General features: G+C 39.8%; 1 protein-coding gene, 1 long non-coding RNA gene and 1 pseudogene across 2 annotated transcripts in view; 2 read left to right on the top strand and 1 right to left on the bottom strand.

Annotated features, from left to right (window-relative positions):
- The window catches only part of LOC103512257 (otoferlin), a gene marked incomplete at its 5' end in the record, with an annotated part of 57,737 nt that extends 44,999 nt beyond the window's left edge, over window positions 1-12,738 (top strand). Inside the window, 13 exons of the mRNA XM_026825776.1 lie at window positions 12-172; window positions 527-661; window positions 1,869-2,023; window positions 2,568-2,835; window positions 3,144-3,380; window positions 4,012-4,154; window positions 5,410-5,628; window positions 6,290-6,355; window positions 7,146-7,321; window positions 7,849-7,971; window positions 10,162-10,400; window positions 10,714-10,892; window positions 11,230-12,738. Of these exons, the coding sequence (XP_026681577.1) occupies window positions 12-172; window positions 527-661; window positions 1,869-2,023; window positions 2,568-2,835; window positions 3,144-3,380; window positions 4,012-4,154; window positions 5,410-5,628; window positions 6,290-6,355; window positions 7,146-7,321; window positions 7,849-7,971; window positions 10,162-10,400; window positions 10,714-10,892; window positions 11,230-11,511 (2,383 nt within the window). The remainder of the gene's footprint in view (window positions 1-11; window positions 173-526; window positions 662-1,868; window positions 2,024-2,567; window positions 2,836-3,143; window positions 3,381-4,011; window positions 4,155-5,409; window positions 5,629-6,289; window positions 6,356-7,145; window positions 7,322-7,848; window positions 7,972-10,161; window positions 10,401-10,713; window positions 10,893-11,229) is intronic.
- LOC113468681 lies at window positions 6,302-7,252 on the top strand. The gene is made up of 2 exons (XR_003392345.1): window positions 6,302-6,355; window positions 7,146-7,252. It is a non-coding gene; the product is annotated as an uncharacterized LOC113468681 (long non-coding RNA).
- A 1,800-nt stretch (window positions 12,739-14,538) lies between the features above and the next one.
- Window positions 14,539-18,013, bottom strand: LOC103512256 (annotated as a pseudogene).
- Window positions 18,014-21,564: the final 3,551 nt, after the last annotated feature.

The following is a 21,564-nucleotide window of genomic DNA, read 5'->3' as shown; positions in this document are numbered from 1 at the left end:
TCCCTGTGCAGACCTCCCTTAACAATCCGAGTTGTAGACTGTCGTAGCTTCGGCCGATTCACTTTGGTAGGAACGCATATGATCAACTCCATACATCGCTACATGTACATACCACTCACTAGGCGAGATAAGGAGGAGAAGACCAGAGCTGCTCTCACTACACAAGCCAACAGTAAGTACTTTACACGAGCCAACAGTAAGTACTTTACACAAGCCAACAGTAAGTACTTTACACAAGCCAACAGTGAGTACTTTATTAAAGCCAACAGTAAGTACTTTACTTTTACGTGTCCGTTTTATCAAGGACAGTTGGGTTATGGGTTACAACTTTTCCCATGAGCTGCTACAAAGCCAGCCGTTCAGAGGAAGAACCTTATCCTTTCAGGGTAAAATCCGCCCCGGGCGGGAATCAAACCCGCGGCCTAGCGCTTACAAGGCAGACGCGCTACCATTTAAGCTATCTAGTCTGGCGAAAACATAGTTAAAGCGCCTAATGAGAAAATAGTAATAATAACCATTGTTTTAGATCCTGGACTCCAATGTAATGGATTCATAGACTCTAGTGAGAAGCAGAAGATGGATATTCATATTAGTGCTACAGAGAAGACACCTCTGCTACCTGGCTGCAATCAGGACACCATCATTACTATGAACTACGTGAGTTATTCGCACCTTTCCTCACTTTCACGTTCATGATTTCTCTTTGATTGTTATAAGATATGGCGACGTGATCTATTTGAAATTCGCCGAAATCTATTTAATATTAATATCATTGTCACAAAACAGCCTATATTCACAATGCACGAATTTTTCTTTGTCCAAAGTTACAATTTTTCCGTTGTTCTTGTTGGCAATGTGAACACACCAATTCATTTGTATACGACTTGTGGCCGCGGACGGGTCATGTATGTATGTAAGTACTAAGTAAGTATGTCTGTCCGAATTGTTTAGAGAAAACTATGATAGATATCGAAAAAGTGTCAGCGAAGACCCACAGTAAAATTGTCGTATCTACCCAAAAAAATTATTAGACCTTTAAAATCGTATCGTGTCGTGGGAACACTCTCATTTAAATTACATTGCCTACAGGACATTCGGGAATGAAATCGGATGAAACTCATGACAAGTGGGATCGAGCCTTTAAGCCGTCTTTTGGGACTGTTTGACCCTACACGTAAGCCTCAGAGTGGGTCTGCCTGGTCTATTAGGGTCCGCGAATGTCCCATGGGGGTTACACGGGTGGGATAACCGCTGGTGAGTTGACTTATGATGGTCCATTTTTGGACGTTTGCTGCTTTGCTCACATGGTCTTACTGCTATCGTCCGTTGGCCTCCTCTTGACTCTTGCGGTTGCCGTCTTTTGGGACTGTTTGACCCTACACGTAAGCCTCAGAGTGGGTCTGCCTGGTCTATTAGGGTCCGCGAATGTCCCATGGGGGTTGCACGGGTGGGATAACCGCTCGTGAGTTGACTTATGATGGTCCATTGTGTTGACTTATGATGGTCCATTGTGTTGACTTATGATGGTCCATTTTGTTGATTTATGATGGTCCATTTTTGGACGTTTGCTGCTTTGCTCACATTGTCTTACTGCTATCGTCTGTTGGCCTCCTCTTATATCGTGTCGTGGGAACACTCTCATTTAAATTACATTGCCTACAGGACATTCGGGAATAAAATCGGATGAAACTCATGACAAGTGGGATCGAGCCTTTAAGTAAGGTCACGTCATATTTACGAGTTAAATATCTAGCTACATAATCATTTACCATTTACCTAGGTACCATACTCATTTATACTACATAGTCATTTACCATACATGTTACCCCCAGGTGATAGATGAAACGTTGTCTCCTACGTGGGATGAGACACTGGTCATGGACGTGGTTTATCCAGACAGCGGAGTTTGAAATCCAATGGCAAGAAGCGACGCAAAGTATCCTCTGATGAAATGGATGATGAAGATGATGATAGCAGAGACTGGTGGAGCAAATATTTCGCCAGCATTGAAGCTACCATTGAGGTAAAACCATTTTGTCTTGGTTCAATGAATCGGACAAACCGTTTTGGAGCTATGACGAAACAAAAATAATTTCATAAAAATATATGTGTTAATTATGTACCTGAATATCCCTCAGACCCCTACGATTCGGGGGCCCTGAGCTAGCTCTCTGGCCTAGATGACACCTTTTGGTATCCTTATAATGGGATAGTATATGGACTCACAGCTTTTCTCTGGAATAAACTTGAGTGTGCGGACTCTTTAGAGGTGCTGTAAATGAAAAACTGAACGGGACGCCGGGACACCCCCTGAAATTCGGGACTGTCCCGGCCAATTCGGGACGTTTGGCAAGCCTACTGTTAGGGCATACTTAGTCTTCGAAGTTCCATCATGCTCGGAGAGTAACAAACACATGAACCTATTGCACACGAAAAAAAAACTAACAAATATTTACATTCATGTATAGGTATTAGATCTTGAATTTTGAACAAATGGCCAAGTATAAGTAGACAAATAGGTACCTACCTTATAATATGTAGAATACTGGAATTATTTCTGTACCCAGGGCTCCATCAAAGTGTATAAGTGGCCACTTCCCAAAGACATCGAAGACCATACCATCATGGGATTTGATCCTCAGTATGGGTTTTTCCAAGGAGTGCCTAACAACGATCCTATCCATGTGCTAGTACGAGTTTACGTGGTGAAAGCTACTGATCTTCATCCTATGGATCTGAACGGAAAGGCAGACCCCTATGTCGTGCTACAGCTGGGATCTAAGAGACTCAGTGATAAGGAGAACTATGTGTCCAAACAACTTAACCCGGTGTTTGGCAAGTGAGTAAGACTAAGGGATAGTATTGATTTAGCATAGGGAACACGAACCCTTGAGATATATTCAGTAACACCAGCCTAAATAAAATATATACCTACCTACATTATCAAAGACTCAATAACTTTACCAGTTTTGCAGAACGGTACATTCGACGTTCTATTGCCTTTGGGTTCCTCATCCTATGAATACTAATTTTTGATTCAAGCAGGATCATCGTGCTAGTAAAGCAATACCTACCTCTCTTCTTAATGTAAGCTACGTCTTCTTCTTTTTCTTCGCCTTTTCCCATACATCTCCTCACTCAAGAGGAGGCTGAGAAGAACCCTGCTGGTCAGGGTCGTAATGAACCTGACCCTCTGGACAAACCTAACCGACCTGACGCCTCGTTCATGTGGTTCCTCAACCCTCTCAAATCCATACGATATATTGTCTGGCACAACTACAAATGGCGAATCCTACAGACATTGCTCTTCTGTCTGTTGTTCTTCATGATATTAACATTCTTCTACGCTGTACCTGGCTATACTGTGAAGAAACTGTTGGGTGCTTAGTGAGCACTTACTACGCGATAGTCAAGAGTTTGTGTGTTCAACTTCAGCACGCCAGTACTTTTGGTATGGGAATTTCTCTTGCCCTCCATAGGGACAAATGGACAATGGCTCGAACATTATAAGCACATTCTCAATATTATGAACAAAAGCGTGATTCCTTTGGACTGACATTTGGTTTTAGCTACAAATTTTACGCGTGGTGGCCTTCGCACTCAACCTCTGCTATTTCTTTAGCAAGTTCAGTCTGGTATACTCCCTGTTTTCGTCTCGCTAGAGGACGTAAAACTGAGACCAAACCAGCCCTGTCAAGCCACAGACAGTAACAGTGGCTCTTGAGGGTACCTGAATGGGACTATGGTCAAGTCCGTCTCAGGAAGTAGGATACAATGACATAATTATGTACCTGAATATCCCTCAGACCCCTACGATTCGCGGGCCCTGAGCTAGCTCTCTGGCCTAGATGACATTATCGTGTCGTGGGAACACTCTCATTTAAATTACATTGCCTACAGGACATTCGGGAATAAAATCGGATGAAACTCATGACAAGTGGGAACGAGCCTTTAAGGTCACGTCATATTTACCTGTTCTATTGGTTTGTGTTCAGTTCTCATCATTACCAGGAGGTGGTTTATCCAGACAGCGGAGTTTGAAATCCAATGGCAAGAAGCGACGCAAAGTATCCTCTGATGAAATGGATGATGAAGATGATGATAGCAGAGACTGGTGGAGCAAATATTTCGCCAGCATTGAAGCTACCATTGAGGTAAAACCATTTTGTCGTGGTTCAGTGAATCGGACAGACCGTTTTGGAGCTATGACGAAACAAAAATAATTTCATAACCGTACGAGGTCCTTGAATATCACATCGGACCTAACATTCACTAAGAAAATTTTCTTTATTTTTTACTTTCTATTACTAAAATAATGAGAAAGTATTGCATTCATTTTTCATTACTATTTATTTATATTCTATAGATCTATACTTACTTACTTATCCGGTTATACAGGCCGTGAAGGTCCAAAACCTGCTCTGATGAGCCTTCTCCACCTCGGTCTATCTTGCGCTGTTTGTGTCCATTCCTCTCCTTCTTCTTGCTGGGACTTTATACTTATGAACCAATCCTTGATGTTGTCTCTCCACCTCTTCCTCGGCCTTCCCCGTCTCCTCTTTTCCGTCGCTCCGTAATCCAGGTTGAAAACTTTCTTCACTATTGACTCCTTATCTGCCCGTGCTACATGCCCCGCCCACCGCATGATTCTACCTTTCACACATGATGTTATCAGTGGTTCTCCATACAATGCCCATATTTCCCTATTCTTTTTAATTCGAAATAGTCCAGTATTTTCGTCTCGAATTGGTCCATATATCCTTCTTAATATTTTGTTCTCGAAAGTTTGTAGCATTTGTTCTGTCTTTTTGTTTATGGACCAGACTTCACATCCGTACAGTAGGACGGGTAAGATGACGGATTGGTATATTCTTATTTTTGATTTTTGGGATACATTCTTTGATCTGAAGATATTGTTTAGGGAGAAGTAGCATCTATTGGCCTTGGTTATTCTGTTTTTGATTTCTTCTTCCATGATGTTTTTCCCATTCAATTGACTCCCCAGGTAGGTGAAACTTTCCACTACTTTGTATTTGTTATTATTGAGCATTACTTCGCTAGGTTTTGGCTTGTCTTCAGTTGTTATTATCATGTATTGTGTTTTCTCTCTATTTATCTCCAGCCCTAGTTCTGAGGTTCCTTCTTCCAGCTCTACTAAACATCTTTCTATGTCTTCTTTATCTTCTCCCATGATAGCGATGTCGTAGATCTATAGTAACATATTATATTTCCTTGTGTTTATTTTAACAATCATGTGCATATAAATTTTCTTTATTTTTTACTTTCTATTACTAAAATAATGAGAAAGTATTGCATTCATTTTTCATTACTATTTATTTATATTCTATAGTAACATATTATATTTCCTTGTGTTTATTTTAACAATCATGTGCATAACATCTCCTACAGGAAGGCAAGGAGGCACGTCGCGAGAAACAACTGGAAAATCATTCCTCCCTCTCTCTATCCGCGACCCCTGGACTGGAAGACCACCACACAACCACGAGTTCAGGCGGGGGACACCTGAGTAGTGGCAGGAAATTCCATAGTGCCGCCAAGCTGGTGTCTAAACTAAGTCCTAAGAGCGGGCGGCCCACCAAGAACAACGGGAAGATGGCCAAGATGAAAGTGAGAAAAATATATCTGCATGAGTTTATTTTATGATAAAAATTCATGTAAAGATGTGTCCACACATAGTTGATTTCCTAAGAGCGGGCGGCCCACCAAGAACAACGGGAAGATGGCCAAGATGAAAGTGAGAAAAATATAGCTGCATGAGTTTATTTTATGATAAAAATTCATGTAAAGATGTGTCCACACATAGTTGATCGGCCGTTGATCAACGAGGTGAATCAATGTGGTTGAGGCAGGGTGGACGGTTCAGTTGACATCGATCGATGGCCGGTCGACTATGTGTGGACACACCTTGGAATTTCATCAGTTAATAGAACATTCTCCCGAGGGCTTCGCTTGTTGGTTTACAAACTTCAAAGACGGGTTCCTCTAATGGGTCAAACATCGATATCATGAAAATTGCTTGGACATTTTTCTTCTTCTTCTTCTTCTTCTTCTTCTTCTTCTTCTTCTCCTTTCATCACATGTCTGAAAATTGTGTACAATGGTGTTTACAGCATGTCTAGAAGTAGGAGTGTGAGGTCGTGCGAGTCAAGTAACTCATACAGGTCACTTCTATTGTATACCTATAGGTATGTACACATATTTCTTTTCAAATTGTCATCACATGTCTGAAAATTGTGTACAATGGTGTTTACAGCATGTCTAGAAGTAGGAGTGTGAGGGCAGTCCTAAGAGCGGGCGGCCCACCAAGAACAACGGGAAGATGGCCAAGATGAAAGTGAGAAAAATATAGCTGCATGAGTTTATTTTATGGAATTCATGTAAAGATGTGTCCACACATGGTTGACCGGCCGTTGATCAACGAGGTGAATCAATGTGGTTGAGGCAGGGTGGACGGTTCAGTTGACATCGATCGATGACCGGTCCACTATGTGTGGAAACACCTTGGAATTTCATCAGTAAGTTAATAGAACGTTCTCTCGAGGGTTTCGCTTGTTGGTTTACAAACTTCAAAGACGGGTTCCTCTAATTGGTCAAACATCGATATCATGAAAATTGCTTGGACATTTTTCTTCTTCTTCTTCTTCTTCTTCTTCTCCTCTTTTCATCACATCATAGTTGACCGGCCGTTGATCAACGAGGTGAATCAATGTGGTTGAGGCAGGGTGGACGGTTCAGTTGACATCGATCGATGGCCGGTCGACTCTGTGTGGACACACCTTGGAATTTCATCAGTTAATAGAACGTTCTCCCGAGAGCTTCGCTTGTTGGTTTACAAACTTCAAAGACGGGTTCCTCTAATGGGTAAAACATCGATATCATGAAAATTGCTTGGACATTTTTCTTCTTCCTCTTCTTCTTCTTCTTCTTCTTCTTCTTCTTCTTCTTCTTCTTCTCATTTCATCACAGGTCTGAAAATTGTGTACAATGGTGTTTACAGCATGTCTAGAAGTAGGAGTGTGAGGGCATGCGAGTCAAGTAACTCATATAGGTCACTTCTATTGTATACCTATAGGTATGTACACATATTTCTTTTCAAATTTAAGCACATGCGATGTATTTTTCAGATCTACACTTCAGAGTTGGAGAATCAACCAGAGTTCAATGGGTTCAGGGAGTGGCTGTTACCGTTTGATTTGTACAGAGGCAAGAAGACTGGTGATGAAGAGGAAGATGATAATAGAGTTGTGGGAACATTCAAAGTAAGTCAACATTTATATTCACTTGGAATTCAAAACCCAGAGCCGCACCGTTTAGGATAAAATCTGCCCCGGGCAGAAATCAAACAGCCGAGTTTAAATTCTCATATTAAAGCAAGTCAACATTTATATTCACTTGGAATTCAAAACCCAGAGCCGCACCGTTTAGGATAAAATCTGCCCCGGGCAGAAATCAAACAGCCGGGTTTAAATTCTCATATTAAAGCTCGGATACTGTTAGGGATACTGTTAGAGTTAAAAAATTCAAAGGAAAATTTCAAGTGATGAAACCACAAGTCAACTTAAGCTCTTCTTCTATCCTTTCACCTTGAGTAACTTTTCTTTTTTTTTTTCAAGAGATTTGATAAAAGAAACTGTAACTGCTAAGGTCTTATTGTCCCGAAAGCGAAGAGAGAAGGAAGACAGAATACGAGAAAACCAGCCGTTCCGAGAACGAACCTTATCCGTTCAGGATTAAATCTACCCCGGGCGGGAATCGAACCCGCGACCTAGCGTTTATGAGGCAGAAATTAAATATTTCAGAGTAAATGATTACTCTTTTCCCTTCTAGCAATGGATACAATAGATGGCGAGATCCCATGAAGCCCACTCAGATTCTAGCCCGTTTATGTAAAGACGCCAAGATGGATCAACCTCAATATACGAACGGCAAGGTGAAGATTGGAAAGAAAACGTTTGTGCGCATACGTTTCTGCGCAGTTCTTTCTGCTCTTCCGCTAGCGCGCTTGCATAGTGGCGCTACCTAACGGACCAAAAAAACAACTGCGTAAAGTCTGACGTCACACATATTTGAACTCTTTCATTAGAACAGAAAATGAAAATGAATTTTCGACCTTTTACGGTTATATTTTCGGAGTTTTGACCTCAGATTTGGATTTTTCCCAACTTTTTACATAGGAATCGACCATTTATTTATAATTTTTACCCATTTGCAACTGCAAAAAATTGTAAAAAATAAAACATAATAGGCACCTATTCTATTTTATGATGAAGCAATGACCAAGTACCTATTTAGGACGACACGGGTGTATAACCAGTTCATCCGTGCAAAGCTTATCATTATAATATTTCGTTTCAAGATGTAACCTGGATCAATCCTAACTGAAAGCTTATGTTTGAAAACTATAGGTAAGGTATGACAGGACAGACGATTTCCTTTATCCCCGATGGTAAGCGGACCATTTTTGAACCCCTCAGAGCCACACCCCATAACTCGAACTCGAAAACTGATAGGTAGATTAGGTAGGTATCAAATTTTTAGTGACAGATCAAAAATTCAGCAAGATAAAACGGAAGTTCTGCTCTTATGGGTAATAGGTACCACCAATTTCACGGAAAAATGAGGACCAACGGAATTTTTCTTTTTCTCCTACGACTTCTAGATACCGAGATAAATCGATTTAAAAAATACCGGTAAATCGTTAACTTTGACGTCACGGCATACGCCAATTTCACCTACTCTAATAATAATAAACAATAATGTATTGATTTTTGTAGCGTAGTCAATTAGTGCACTCTCTCACTCATTGTATTTTGGATTTAAAGATAGAGATTAAGTACATCTCTCATATAATTTACATTATTTAGTTTTGTTTTCATATAGAAGAATTTTGTCAATAGGTAAATAAACTAAGAACAATAAATTTTAATATTTTTAATACTGAGTTGGAAATAAATGCAAACCAAGCTAAAGTAGAGAGCTATACATACCTACAAGTAGGGAGTGGTGTTTTTGGAAGGCCGAAACTTAAAGGCGGACATTTTCCTATATTTTAAAAACGCGGGCGGACAGAGGACAAATGTATAAAAAGGAGGACATGTCCGCCGAAAAGCGGATGTCTGGTTCTGGTAAACCTACACACAAGGGGCGCAAAACAAAAAATGCATACCTACGATAAAGGAATGAATAGTACGTACATACATACATACGTACAGACCATGGGCTGAAAACCACTTTTTTGGAATCAGGGCACCCCGAAACGGATATTTCCACCCATTTCCCGATTTTGAAAATTTGGACCGATTGCAATACTTTCTCATTACCTTGTATAGGTTCCCTATACGTAAAGGTAATAGAAAGTAAAAATGGAATGAAAATATCTAAATTTGAAAATAGGTATAAGTACCTAAGCTGATACCTATTGAAAAATAGTGATAACAAAATGCGTAGATAGGTACCTATTCGATCTCTTTGAGCCCCTAACCCAAATCCCTATGGTAATAAGCTCACAGCGCGTCGTGCGATATTGGTAGATGACGTCATCACGGGAGTACAGTGTTGTCGCTAGGTATGATATCGGCGTGCTTGAGACTCTCATGTTCCGAGAGCTGTATCTCACGATCTAGTGAACGCATTTTCTTCGTTTTAGTCTCAATATTTTTTTTAATTTTTATAGTTTTTTCTGAGATAATAAAAAAAAATCATGAGAATCACCAATTGATAATTGGTTGAACTTGATCTAAGAAATTAATCATGGTCTTGGCCTGCCTATAACCTACATGTACATAGGTACCTGTATCCAAACGTACATTGATTATAATGACTATTTTTTATTCGTGAAGCATTATGATTAGTTTTACATTTTGGGTTCATATCAGCTGATTTTCCAGTCACATTTATGAATTCAAGAGACTTAAACTAACTTTTAAAGTCTATTTGTGGTCCTAGCCATATCAGCTGATTTTCCAGTCACATTTATGAATTCAAGAGACTTAAACTAACCTTTAAAGTCTATCTGGCTATGAAAGACCCAAAGTTGAAGCAAGGGATTAAATCCCAAATTGTGTCCCCAGGAATCAGCCATCCAATCGTTTTCAACCTTATCACTCTGTCAAATAACTTTCATTCTTAATCTCACTACAGATGGCTCAAAGGTCCGGAAGACTGTCAATGTACAGACATCCACTACCGCTCTCTCACGGGGGAAGGGAATTTCAACTGGCGCTTTGTATTCCCGTTTGACTATTTGGTGGCGGAGGAGAAGATCGTCATCTCTAAGAAGGAGTCTCTGTTCTCATGGGATGAGAGTGAGAGCAAGATACCTGCCCGTCTTGAGCTGCAGGTCTGGGATGCTGACCATTTCTCGGCCGATGACTTTCTAGGTAAACTCTCAGTCCAGGGTTTTTTACTATTAGCACTAGCACCGAGTATTGGACGTACTACGGACACACATCATCGCTTCGTCACAGACTATGTATGTAGTTCAGTTTCTTTTTTGACGGTAACGTTGCGGGCGCGTGCAATATGGAGAGTGAAAAACTTATAAAGAAGTGCTTACATTCCCTGTGTCTGTACGTGTGTTATGTGTGTCCCGACTTTAATACCGTCAACCATGCATTTTCTTTGTTGTATTACGTTATAGCCAATTCAAAGTACGAAATTCTTTGCAGAATAGCCCCCTGGTGTTGATTTCAGGTGCCATTACCCTAGACTTGAACCGGTTCCCGAGAGGTGCCAAATCTTCCAAGCTATGCACACTGGATATGCTGAGGGTAGAAGGCAATGTGCCTATGGTTAATATATTCAAACAGAAACGAGTTAAAGGCTGGTGGCCATTCTATGTGAAGAAAGAAAATGAAGAGATGGAACTCACGGTGAGTATTGAAATGTTGTATCCCAACCTCCTGGGAACATTTTCCCTTTTTTGGTGTGGTAGCGGTAGCGCTTGTACTAAACCATTTGAAATCCCTCATGGAGCATTTCCAACTATCCAAGACCAGGCTGACAGCTGGCAGTACAGTTTGCTTTCAAAGAATACAACCAAGCATAAGTCGCCTCGTTGACTATTACTGAATCCTCACCATTGGTTCAGGACTATGGCTAGAGACCATTTTGCCATCACCAATCGGGAAGAAAGAGGTAAACCCGTTGGAACAACTCTATCTAGTCACCTGACACCTAAACCTACTTGTATTTCGTGTTCCATTTCAGGGTAAAGTAGAGGCTGAGATACATCTCCTCACTCAAGAGGAGGCTGAGAAGAACCCTGCTGGTCAGGGTCGTAATGAACCTGACCCTCTGGACAAACCTAACCGACCTGACGCCTCGTTCATGTGGTTCCTCAACCCTCTCAAATCCATACGATATATTGTCTGGCACAACTACAAATGGCGAATCCTACAGACATTGCTCTTCTGTCTGTTGTTCTTCATGATATTAACATTCTTCTACGCTGTACCTGGCTATACTGTGAAGAAACTGTTGGGTGCTTAGTGAGCACTTACTACGCGATAGTCAAGAGTTTGTGTGTTCAACTTCAGCACGCCAGTACTTTTGGTATGGGGAATTTCTCTTGCCCTCCATAGAGACAAATGGACAATGGCTCGAACATTATAAGCACATTCTCAATATTATGAAAAAAGCAATTTTATTAGGTACCTAGTGCACAAAAAAAAAAAAAACAAGTGTCCATCTAAGGCTACCCTAACCTTGAATGAAATGCTAAATGAATACGAAAGTTATAGTCAGTACCTACCTAGTTTACTAGAGATACTATTCAAGCAGTATAACTAATCACTAGGTAGGTAAGTCTTATTATTACCTAGGTACCTATGTATATTTGTATATAGTTTGTAAGATAACAATGTAGATACAAATTAGGTCATGATTATGATTTCTGCCTGTGTAATGCAATTTAATTTAAACTTATTAACACACTATCTACTTAACTAGCACTTGTAGGGTAGGTACCTAATGTACTTGAGTAGATATCCTAGTTATGTAAAATTAAATCACTTACATGAAGGAGGGGGGGCCCAGGTCACCCACGATCCACTGGGCGGTGGGCGAACCTCCCGGGGAATCCCCTATTTCTCCTTCTTCCATTTATTCACACGGTTACTACACTAGAAAATGATTAACACGACTTTACAATATCACTTAACTAGTAGGTAATTTTATTTACAAAAGTCTAATAATTAATGAGGAAACTAATCGGTAAAAGTACTTAAAGATAATAACGATGATGATAATAATAATAACACCACTTTATTGTCTATCGATTCGAAAGTTGTTCAGAACAAGGGACGCACAACTCCCCGAGCGTAAGTATTCTACCAAGTACTCCCGACCACAATATTAAGGAGCGCGGTAGCGCTCCGCCCCGCCAAGTCAAGAAAGTTTGACCGCGTTAGTATTAGGTATTAGCAAGACTGCAAGAAAGAGAGGATCGGCGGGAAGGACTCTAGGCTCGGAACTACCGCTGCCCCTCTGTCCTTCGCCTACACTTTTTTCTGGTTACTTAAACTCTTATATGGGTGAAATGCTGACGACCGTACTGGTTGCTCTTGTTTCGATGTTCTCTCGGTTTTACAATGTAGCGCCCACATACATAACACACAGTTGATGTTTGTAGAGTGACTACCTATACATCACACATATTTCGTATTTCTTTGTTCCCTGTTTTACTTTGATAACTCCACTAGTGACTAGGTCTTCTCAAGCAATCATGACTCATGAGGTACATCATTAGTTTTATTACATTTTTTTTTTTACCTACGTTGGTGGGTGGCCCTTCACTAGATAGGTACCTATAACTTTAGATAGTTTTTAAGTACATGGGTATGAAGTAATCATTATCTAACAGAAATTTTTTGTTCAACTTGGTCACTGAACAAAGTGGACCAGGATTTTTCTTGGTTGGAATTTTCGGTCAAAATTTCTCACCATTTTCTTTTAGTTAAAAAATTCAAAGGAAAATTTCAAGTGATGAAGCTACAAGTCAACTTAAGCTCTTCTTCTATCCTTTCACCTTGAGTAACTTTTTTTTTTTTTTCAAGAGATTTGATAAAAGGAACTGTAACTGCTAAGGTCTTATTGTCCCGAAAGCGAAGAGAGAAGGAAGACAGAATAGGAGAAAACCAGCCGTTCCGAGAACGAACCTTATCCGTTCAGGATTAAATCTACCCCGGGCGGGAATCGAACCCGCGACCTAGCGTTTATGAGGCAGAAATTAAATATTTCAGAGTAAATGATTACTCTTTTCCCTTCTAGCAATGGATACAATAGATGGCGAGATCCCATGAAGCCCACTCAGATTCTAGCCCGTTTATGTAAAGACGCCAAGATGGATCAACCTCAATATACGAACGGCAAGGTGAAGATTGGAAAGAAAACATTTCATCTGGAGTCATGTGATGATTCTAGTGATTGGATATTTGCTAAAGGTAACTTTCAGTAGGTATTATTAGGTGAATCGAAAAACGTACCTACTTACCTACCTGATTTGTACGTTAATTTGGGTATAATGTAACCATTTGATTCCTAATGTTACGTAAAGTAGGTAGGTAGTAAGGAGGAACACCAGATGAATCCGAGAATCCCGATTTGAGTCCCAACTCAAAAAAAGGTCATCCGAGTTGCGTCCGCGGTACCTGAGATTGAAACCTATATACTTGAGACCATAAAGTAAATAAATAAGTATATAACGAACAGGGTGACCAAAAATAACTGTACCTATACAGTATGCTATAACTTCTGTATTCTATAGGCCTATAGATCGATTTAATTTTAAAGCATTTCACGCCGCCAATGCAGTGAAGCAGAAGTGAGATTGGAGGAAAGAAGAGTGCAATGAGGGGATATTTATTTTTTGTGGGCACTTGATTTATTTTGGGAGGAACGACTTGGCGGGGTCTTTTTTTATGCCACGAAGTGGTATTTTTTGGGGGGATACCTACATGATGAAAGCTGAAAAAATGCTGCCTACAGTATTTTTTTTGTCACCCTGTACTACATGGGAGTTTTGTTTATTTTTTGTGGGCACTTGATTTATTTTGGGAGGAACGACTTGGCGGGGTCTTTTTTCATGCCACGAAGTGGTATTTCTTGGGGGGATACCTACATGATGAAAGCTGAAAAAATGCTGCGTACAGTATTTTTTTGTCACCCTGTACTACATGTATACATTCAAACGAGGATAAGTATATAAAGTACATAGTTCTAGCTCAGGTAGCTCAGGGACGCAACTCGGATGATAAATTTCAGAAATTTAACGGGACCCAAATCGGACGGACGCAACTCGGATATCACAGTCGGGACTCAAGTCAGATCCCCCCAGGTAGTAAGTGGGCATCTAGCCTACACATTTTTTTGTCAATAGGTAAATAAACTAAGAACAATAAATTTTAATATTTTTAATACTGAGTTGGAAATAAATGCAAACCAAGCTAAAGTAGAGAGCTATACATACCTACAAGTAGGGAGTGGTGTTTTTGGAAGGCCGAAACTTAAAGGCGGACATTTTCCTATATTTTAAAAACGCGGGCGGACAGAGGACAAATGTATAAAAAGGAGGACATGTCCGCCGAAAAGCGGATGTCTGGTTCTGGTAAACCTACACACAAGGGGCGCAAAACAAAAAATACATACCTACGAGAAAGGAATGAATACCGTTACTTACGAGGCTAAATCCATGTTAAACATAAAAGATGTTGCACGTTTATAGACTATACAATCTATACATAGAACACACGGTGACAATCAGTGAAAATGTTACCTTAAAATGAAATGACAATATGAATAAAATCTTAATTCTGCAGTCTGCACTGACAAAAGTAGGCAATATTTTTAAATAGCAAAACGTTTCTCTTCACCTTGAAAGATTAACCTAAAGAAGAAGAGCAGACTTAGAATGGAAGTAAAGGCACTTGATATCATCCTGGAGTGAAGGAACACTATACATTATACAAGCTAATATACTACTTGGGAATCGAAGCAGTGGATTGTTGTGTAGAGTTCACTTTGGCCTTGCTTTGTTTCTTACTCGGAGGTATCAGATGTTCCGGCAATACATTTGGAATATGAGCGCCATCTAGTTTTAGAGTAATTAGATACATAAGTAAAGCAAACTCGTCTCTATCCAGTAAGCCATCTTCATCCACATCAGAGAGTTTCCAAATTTTGATCAACACAGAATCAGGGAGCTTAGATTTAACCAAGGCGGGTTTAGCGAGTGCTATAGAAGCTTTATTAGCAGGCGGATTCAAGCTATCAAACAATTTATCAGAGGCTTCTCTCCCTTTCTGAACAATCCAGCCTCCTTCTCCTCTCCCTGCTTCAATACCCTCACCTAGATCAGATATGCTGGCGCCAATCACATTAGCATTCTCCACAGACTCGTTAGGTATCATGGCCATGATCTTACAAATGTCATTCGCCATCATCTTGTCAACTGTATCTATTAGCCCTGGATCCAGATAACTGAACGAGTCAAAGTTGTAATTCTTGCGCGTGCAACATGGAGAGTGAAAAACTTATAAAGAAGTGCTTACATTCCCTGTGTCTGTACGTGCGTTATGTGTGTCCCGACATTAATACCGTCAACCATGCATTTTCTTTGTTGTATTACGTTATAGACAATTCAAAGTACGAAATTCTTTGCAGAATAGCCCCCTGGTGTTGATTTCAGGTGCCATTACCCTAGACTTGAACCGGTTCCCGAGAGGTGCCAAATCTTCCAAGCTATGCACACTGGATATGTTGAGGGTAGAAGGCAATGTGCCTATGGTTAATATATTCAAACAGAAACGAGTTAAAGGCTGGTGGCCATTCTATGTGAAGAAAGAAAATGAAGAGATGGAACTCACGGTGAGTATTGAAATGTTGTATCCCAACCTCCTGGGAACATTTTCCCTTTTTTGGTGTGGTAGCGGTAGCGCTTGTACTAAACCATTTGAAATCCCTCATGGCGCATTTCCAACTATCCAAGACCAGGCTGACAGCTGGCAGTACAGTCTGCTTTCAAAGAATACAAACAAGCATAAGTCGCCTCGTTGACTATTACTGAATCCTCACCATTGGTTCAGGACTATGGCTAGAGACCATTTTGCGATCCAACACGTTCGGCAAACCATTCCAACACACCTGTGAACTCATAGCCTCTATCTACACGTTGCTTCTCTCCAGACAAAATACCGGGTGTATCAACAAATGATACATATTTCAGTATCGGGGCATCTATGTGTGAACACTGGAAGCGATTTAGAAATGAGTTACCAAAGATAGACAATGGTCTGAATTGTTTAGTAGGATCAGCGACCAGAGCATTACCAGGAATAGTGGCTTCTTGTTCACCATCCATGATAACTATGAAACGATCAGTGGTGGGTTCCGGACCTATGCGAAGTCCTGGGAAGTCTTTCCCCAGGAGGTATTTAATGAGAGTGGTTTTTCCTGTCGAGTATTGTCCTATTAACATAATGAGAGGTTTGGCATCAAAGTCTTGGTCTGTTAGTTTAGGAGAGTGGAATTCATGGAATAGATATTTCTCTTCCAGAGGCAAGAGCTTGTTTTTATAAACAGACTTGAGCCCATCAGCTACATCGCCATACACATTGTCTTTGTCTCCTCTACCACCAAACCAAGATCTAAAATCAGAAGGTTAGGAGAGTGGAATTCATGGAATAGATATTTCTCTTCCAGAGGCAAGAGCTTGTTTTTATAAACAGACTTGAGCCCATCAGCTACATTGCCATACACATTGTCTTTGTCTCCTCTACCACCAAACCAAGATCTAAAATCAGAAGGGAAAAAAAGGATTTGGTATTTTGGTTTGTCTATCTGTCTCTTTTGAAAAGTTTGGTTGGTAAGGGAAATTTGATGATACACGGTACCTGCACTTAAGCCATATTTTTTAACCCCCATCAATGATCTATCATCATCCAGCATTTGAGTGGGGATGACTATTATTTTATTATTTTTTTCCTCACAAATAACAAAGAAGGGTGGGGGAATCAGGGAATGTCTCTATGACCCTAGCAGACAAAACAGTTTCAAACACCAAATGATGCTACTCCTGAGTGACATCTTCAACATCTTGTCTAAAAGATAGGAAAATGATGGGCAAGTTTTTTTACTCATTTTATCCAACCAGAAGGAAAAAAGGATTTGGTATTTTGGTTTGTCTATCTGTCTCTTTTGAAAAGTTTGGTTGGTAAGGGAAATTTGATGATACACGGTATGATGCACCTAAGCCATAGGTATTTTTTAACCCCCATCAACAATCTATCATCATCCAGCATTTGAGTGGGGATGACTATTATTTTATTTATTTTTTTTTCCTCTCAAATAACAAAGAAGGGTGGGGGAATCAGGGAATGTCTCTATGACCCTAGCAGACAAAACAGTTTCAAACACCAAATGATGCTACTCCTGAGTGACATCTTCAACATCTTGTCTAAAAGATAGGAAAATGATGTTGAGTGCAATCTAATGTAAGAAATGATACAGAGGTGGGGAAGTGTATAAAATAATAAAAATAATGCTGGCATATAGGTTGTAGATTTGTATAAGCTTAACCTATCCCTTGGGGCAAATTGCCCCAACACCTAAGCCTCAGAGTGGGCATTTTGTGTATAGAGTTGAGCAAAATATAGGTAATTATCCATTAGATGGTCTTGGATCTTGTAGAATGTAGATTTGAAAGTGACTTACTTGAATGATTGTACGCTGATCCTCAGAGGTTCATACTTGGATGGATTTAATAATCTGACACCTAGTTTTGGTTTCATCTCAGAGAAACATTTGACAAACATTGTTATGGACAACACAGTTAGTTGATGATAAAATAATAAGGAAACAATGAATTAAAAGCACCTAGTACAACTTTTACTACTTCTGCTTTTTGTTTCTTGGTGGTTTCTAATGATGACTGTCCAGAGTGTCCGGCAAAAATAACGAACCAAGGCCATTGCCAGCAAGCCAAAAAAATTCGAGTTTTCGACCGGATATTGCCAAGGGTAAAAAATTTGAATTTACCCGCTGAAATAGCGTTAGTTCAAACAATACTCACTCACAAAACTCTAGCGCTAGTATCAATAGAGGCGTATCAGGCCGTGGTTATGAACCCTAACCGACAGTACTGTGCAATGAGTATTCAAACTCGCCCAATGTTGAGTGCAATCTAATGTAGGAGAAAATGATACAGAGGTGGGGAAGTGTATAAAATAATAATAATAATGCTGGCATATAAGTTGTAGATTTGTATAAGCTTAACCTATCCCTTGGGGCAAATTGCCCCAACACCTAAGCCTCACAGTGGGCATTTTGTGTATGGAGTTGAGCAAAATATAGGTAATTATCCATTAGATGGTCTTGGATCTTGTAGATTTGAAAGTGACTTACTTGAATGATTGTACACTGATCCTCAGAGGTTCATACTTGGATGGATTTAATAATCTGACACCTAGTTTTGGTTTCATCTCAGAGAAACATTTGACAAACATTGTTATGGACAACACAGTTAGTTGATGATAAAATATTAAGGAAACAATGAATTAAAAGCACCTAGTAAGTCCTAGTACAACTTTTACTACTTCTGCTTTTTGTTTCTAATGATGACTGTCCAGAGTGTCCGGACTGTCCGGCAAAAATAACGGACCAAGGCCATTGCCAGCAAGCGATATTTCCCCCGATATATCGATATCGATATATTTGAGGGGCCGATATATCGATTTATCGATATATTTGTAACTCATTTACATCCCTAGCAAGCGCAAGCCAAAAAAATTCGAGTTTTCGACCGGAATCCGGATATTGCCAAGGGTAAAAAATTTGAAATTTTGAATTTACCCGCTGAAATAGCGTTAGTTCAAACAATACTCACTCACAAAACTCTAGCGCTAGTATCAATAGAGGCGTATTTTATTCTCTCAGCCATGTTTGATCCAGTTTTGTTTCGCAAAAATAAAATACATCTCTGTAGGTATGTGGGCCTAAAAAAAACTACATTTTTAGCCCGTCCTTCCCTTATTTTACGATAGTAATAACAAAAGGTAAAAGGTACCTATAGTGGACGGGCTCAGTGTGACCATTTTGGGGATTTTGACCCTAGATTTAGGGACTTTTGAAGGTCTCTTCTACTCACTCACAAAACTCTAGCGCTAGTATCAATAGAGGCGTATTTTATTCTCTCAGCCATGTTTGATCCAGTTTTGTTTCGCAAAAAGAAAGTAATAAAATACATCTCTGTAGGTATGTGGGCCTAAAAAAACTACATTTTTAGCCCGTCCTTCCCTTATTTTACGATAGTAATAACCATGGAGGTATGTAATAACAAAAGGTAAAAGGTACCTATAATAGTGGACGGGCTCAGTGTGACCATTTTGGGGATTTTGACCCTAGATTTAGGGACTTTTGAAGGTCTCTTGAGACTTTTTTGAGCATCTAGGGATTCTAGGGTCTAGGGACTTTTTCGTCGACTTTTTAGGGATTTTTGATTTTTTTTTTAGTGACTTTTAGGGATTTTTGGAAAATTTTCTATCAATTTAGAAATTTTCGTATTTCTTTACGACAACCGGCCGGGCCCTACAAATTTGTTACCCCTTTCTAAATTTGTTTATTAAAATAAAAAAAACCGGCTTTTGTATTTCATTAAAATAGAGCCGTATTTTTTTATGAGTTGATTTTGATTTGTTTGTTGATCGCGCCGGCAACAAAATTCGTCGTGTTCACCCGCCAGTTTGAATTTTTGGGTGGTATAATTTATAACTCTATTCGACCTTTTTGCACCATCGGGCCACGGGCGATAGCACGTTCACATTTGAATGCACCAGTCACCAGTTCTCCACAGATCACTGAAGTTAAACAACGTTGCGCGTGGTTAATATCTGGATGAGTGACCATGCGGATTCATTCAGGCTAAGAAATAAATAATAATAGCTACTCATTTTCCTCACGAGGCTGAGTGGGCCTAGCAACAGCCAGTCACGGAATCAATCATTTGCATGATATAAATTTCTTGACCCCGCCGGGAATTGAACCCGGGTCTCCCGCGTGCAAGGCGAGTGCAGTGACCACTACGCTATGGGAGCTGACTTAGAGACTCGAGTACTATTATTCCAATTTTGCCATTTACTTTCAAGATGAGCTAGCTCGTGACTATTAGGCCGTGGTTATGAACAGGGCCATCGTAGGACATCGTCGGACTTTTTGCGTGTAAAGTTGGCGGGAAATTCGAATTTTTGATTTTTTTTTCCGCAACTTGTACAATCTGAATTCATTTTTTACTTTTTATCTTTAGTTTGCACGTTTATATTATACTTTTCATTTATATTGTTTCCCGCGGATCACTGAAGTAGGTGTAGGGGCAAAAGCTGGGTTAAGCTTATACGAATCTTCACTATTTATCATTGGAGTTAACGTCTAACTAGTAAATTTTGTGCAAAGGACGGAGCGCAAGTTCTGCCTTCTATTCGGCCACAAGTTACCCACCTTCTCACATTACCCTCACCCAGAGCGGGGCCGAGAAAAGTAGCACGATAAAATGAATTTTAAAAATTGCCGCCGGGACAGCTATCTCACGTCGTCCGAGCTCATCTCAGCCCTGTTCATAAACACACCCTTAAAGTCTCGAATGAAAAGATTCAAGTATAAAATGAATTTTAAAAATTGCCGCCGGGACAGCTATCTCACGTCGTCCGAGCTCATCTCAGCCCTGTTCATAAACACACCCTAAACACAGCGAAATATCTCTCTCATTGGTTCAGCCATGTTTGATCCAGTTTTGTTTCGCATAATAAAATACATCTGTGTAGGCCTAAAAAAAACTACATTTTTAGCCCGTCCTTCCCTTATTTTACGATAGTAATAACAAAAGGTAAAAGGTACCTACCCATAATATAGTGGACGGGCTCAGTGTGACCATTTTGGGGATTTTGATCCTAGATTTAAAATCAAGTTCCCCCTCAGGCTCGGCAGGATCAAAGTCTGAGGTGTTACCATCCAATAACATTTGCAAAATGGCATCACTATCAAGTTTCTCCATTGCTGGAACAAATAAACCAATCAAATTTCTATAAATGACATTGTATTAGCTGATAACACTGATAGAAGTAATGTATAACATTGTATTAACTGATAACAGTGATAAGAATACTGTTGTATTTTTTAAAAATATGTGTAGTCACTGTTGCCCAAGGTCCACACATGTGGACATTTTTCAAGGGTAGGTTTCAGATTGAAGTTTTCCATAAAAAGTTATCAGAGCTGTTTGAAAACATCAATAAACACCTCAATGACCATGATCAAAAAGAGTTTTCATAAAATTGTATGAAAAAAATGAAAAAAACTTCAAAAATTACCTTGTAGATTGACGAGGGACGACCTTCCTCCATTGAAATCAGGAAAAAGAATGATTTTCAAAATATTTTTACAAAAGTAAACAAACAGATCAAAGCACAATAACATCCTCTGGTGGTTTAAATTGAAATTTCAACAAAAATCAGCTGCACTTCGATACTAACTTCAGATCAGTAAAAGCAATCCGTA

The sequence above is a fragment of the Diaphorina citri genome, unplaced genomic scaffold (assembly GCF_000475195.1).
Source record: "Diaphorina citri unplaced genomic scaffold, Diaci psyllid genome assembly version 1.1 scaffold815, whole genome shotgun sequence".
Lineage (NCBI taxonomy): Eukaryota > Metazoa > Arthropoda > Insecta > Hemiptera > Psyllidae > Diaphorina > Diaphorina citri.
This window is presented reverse-complemented; position numbering and strand designations above follow the sequence as displayed.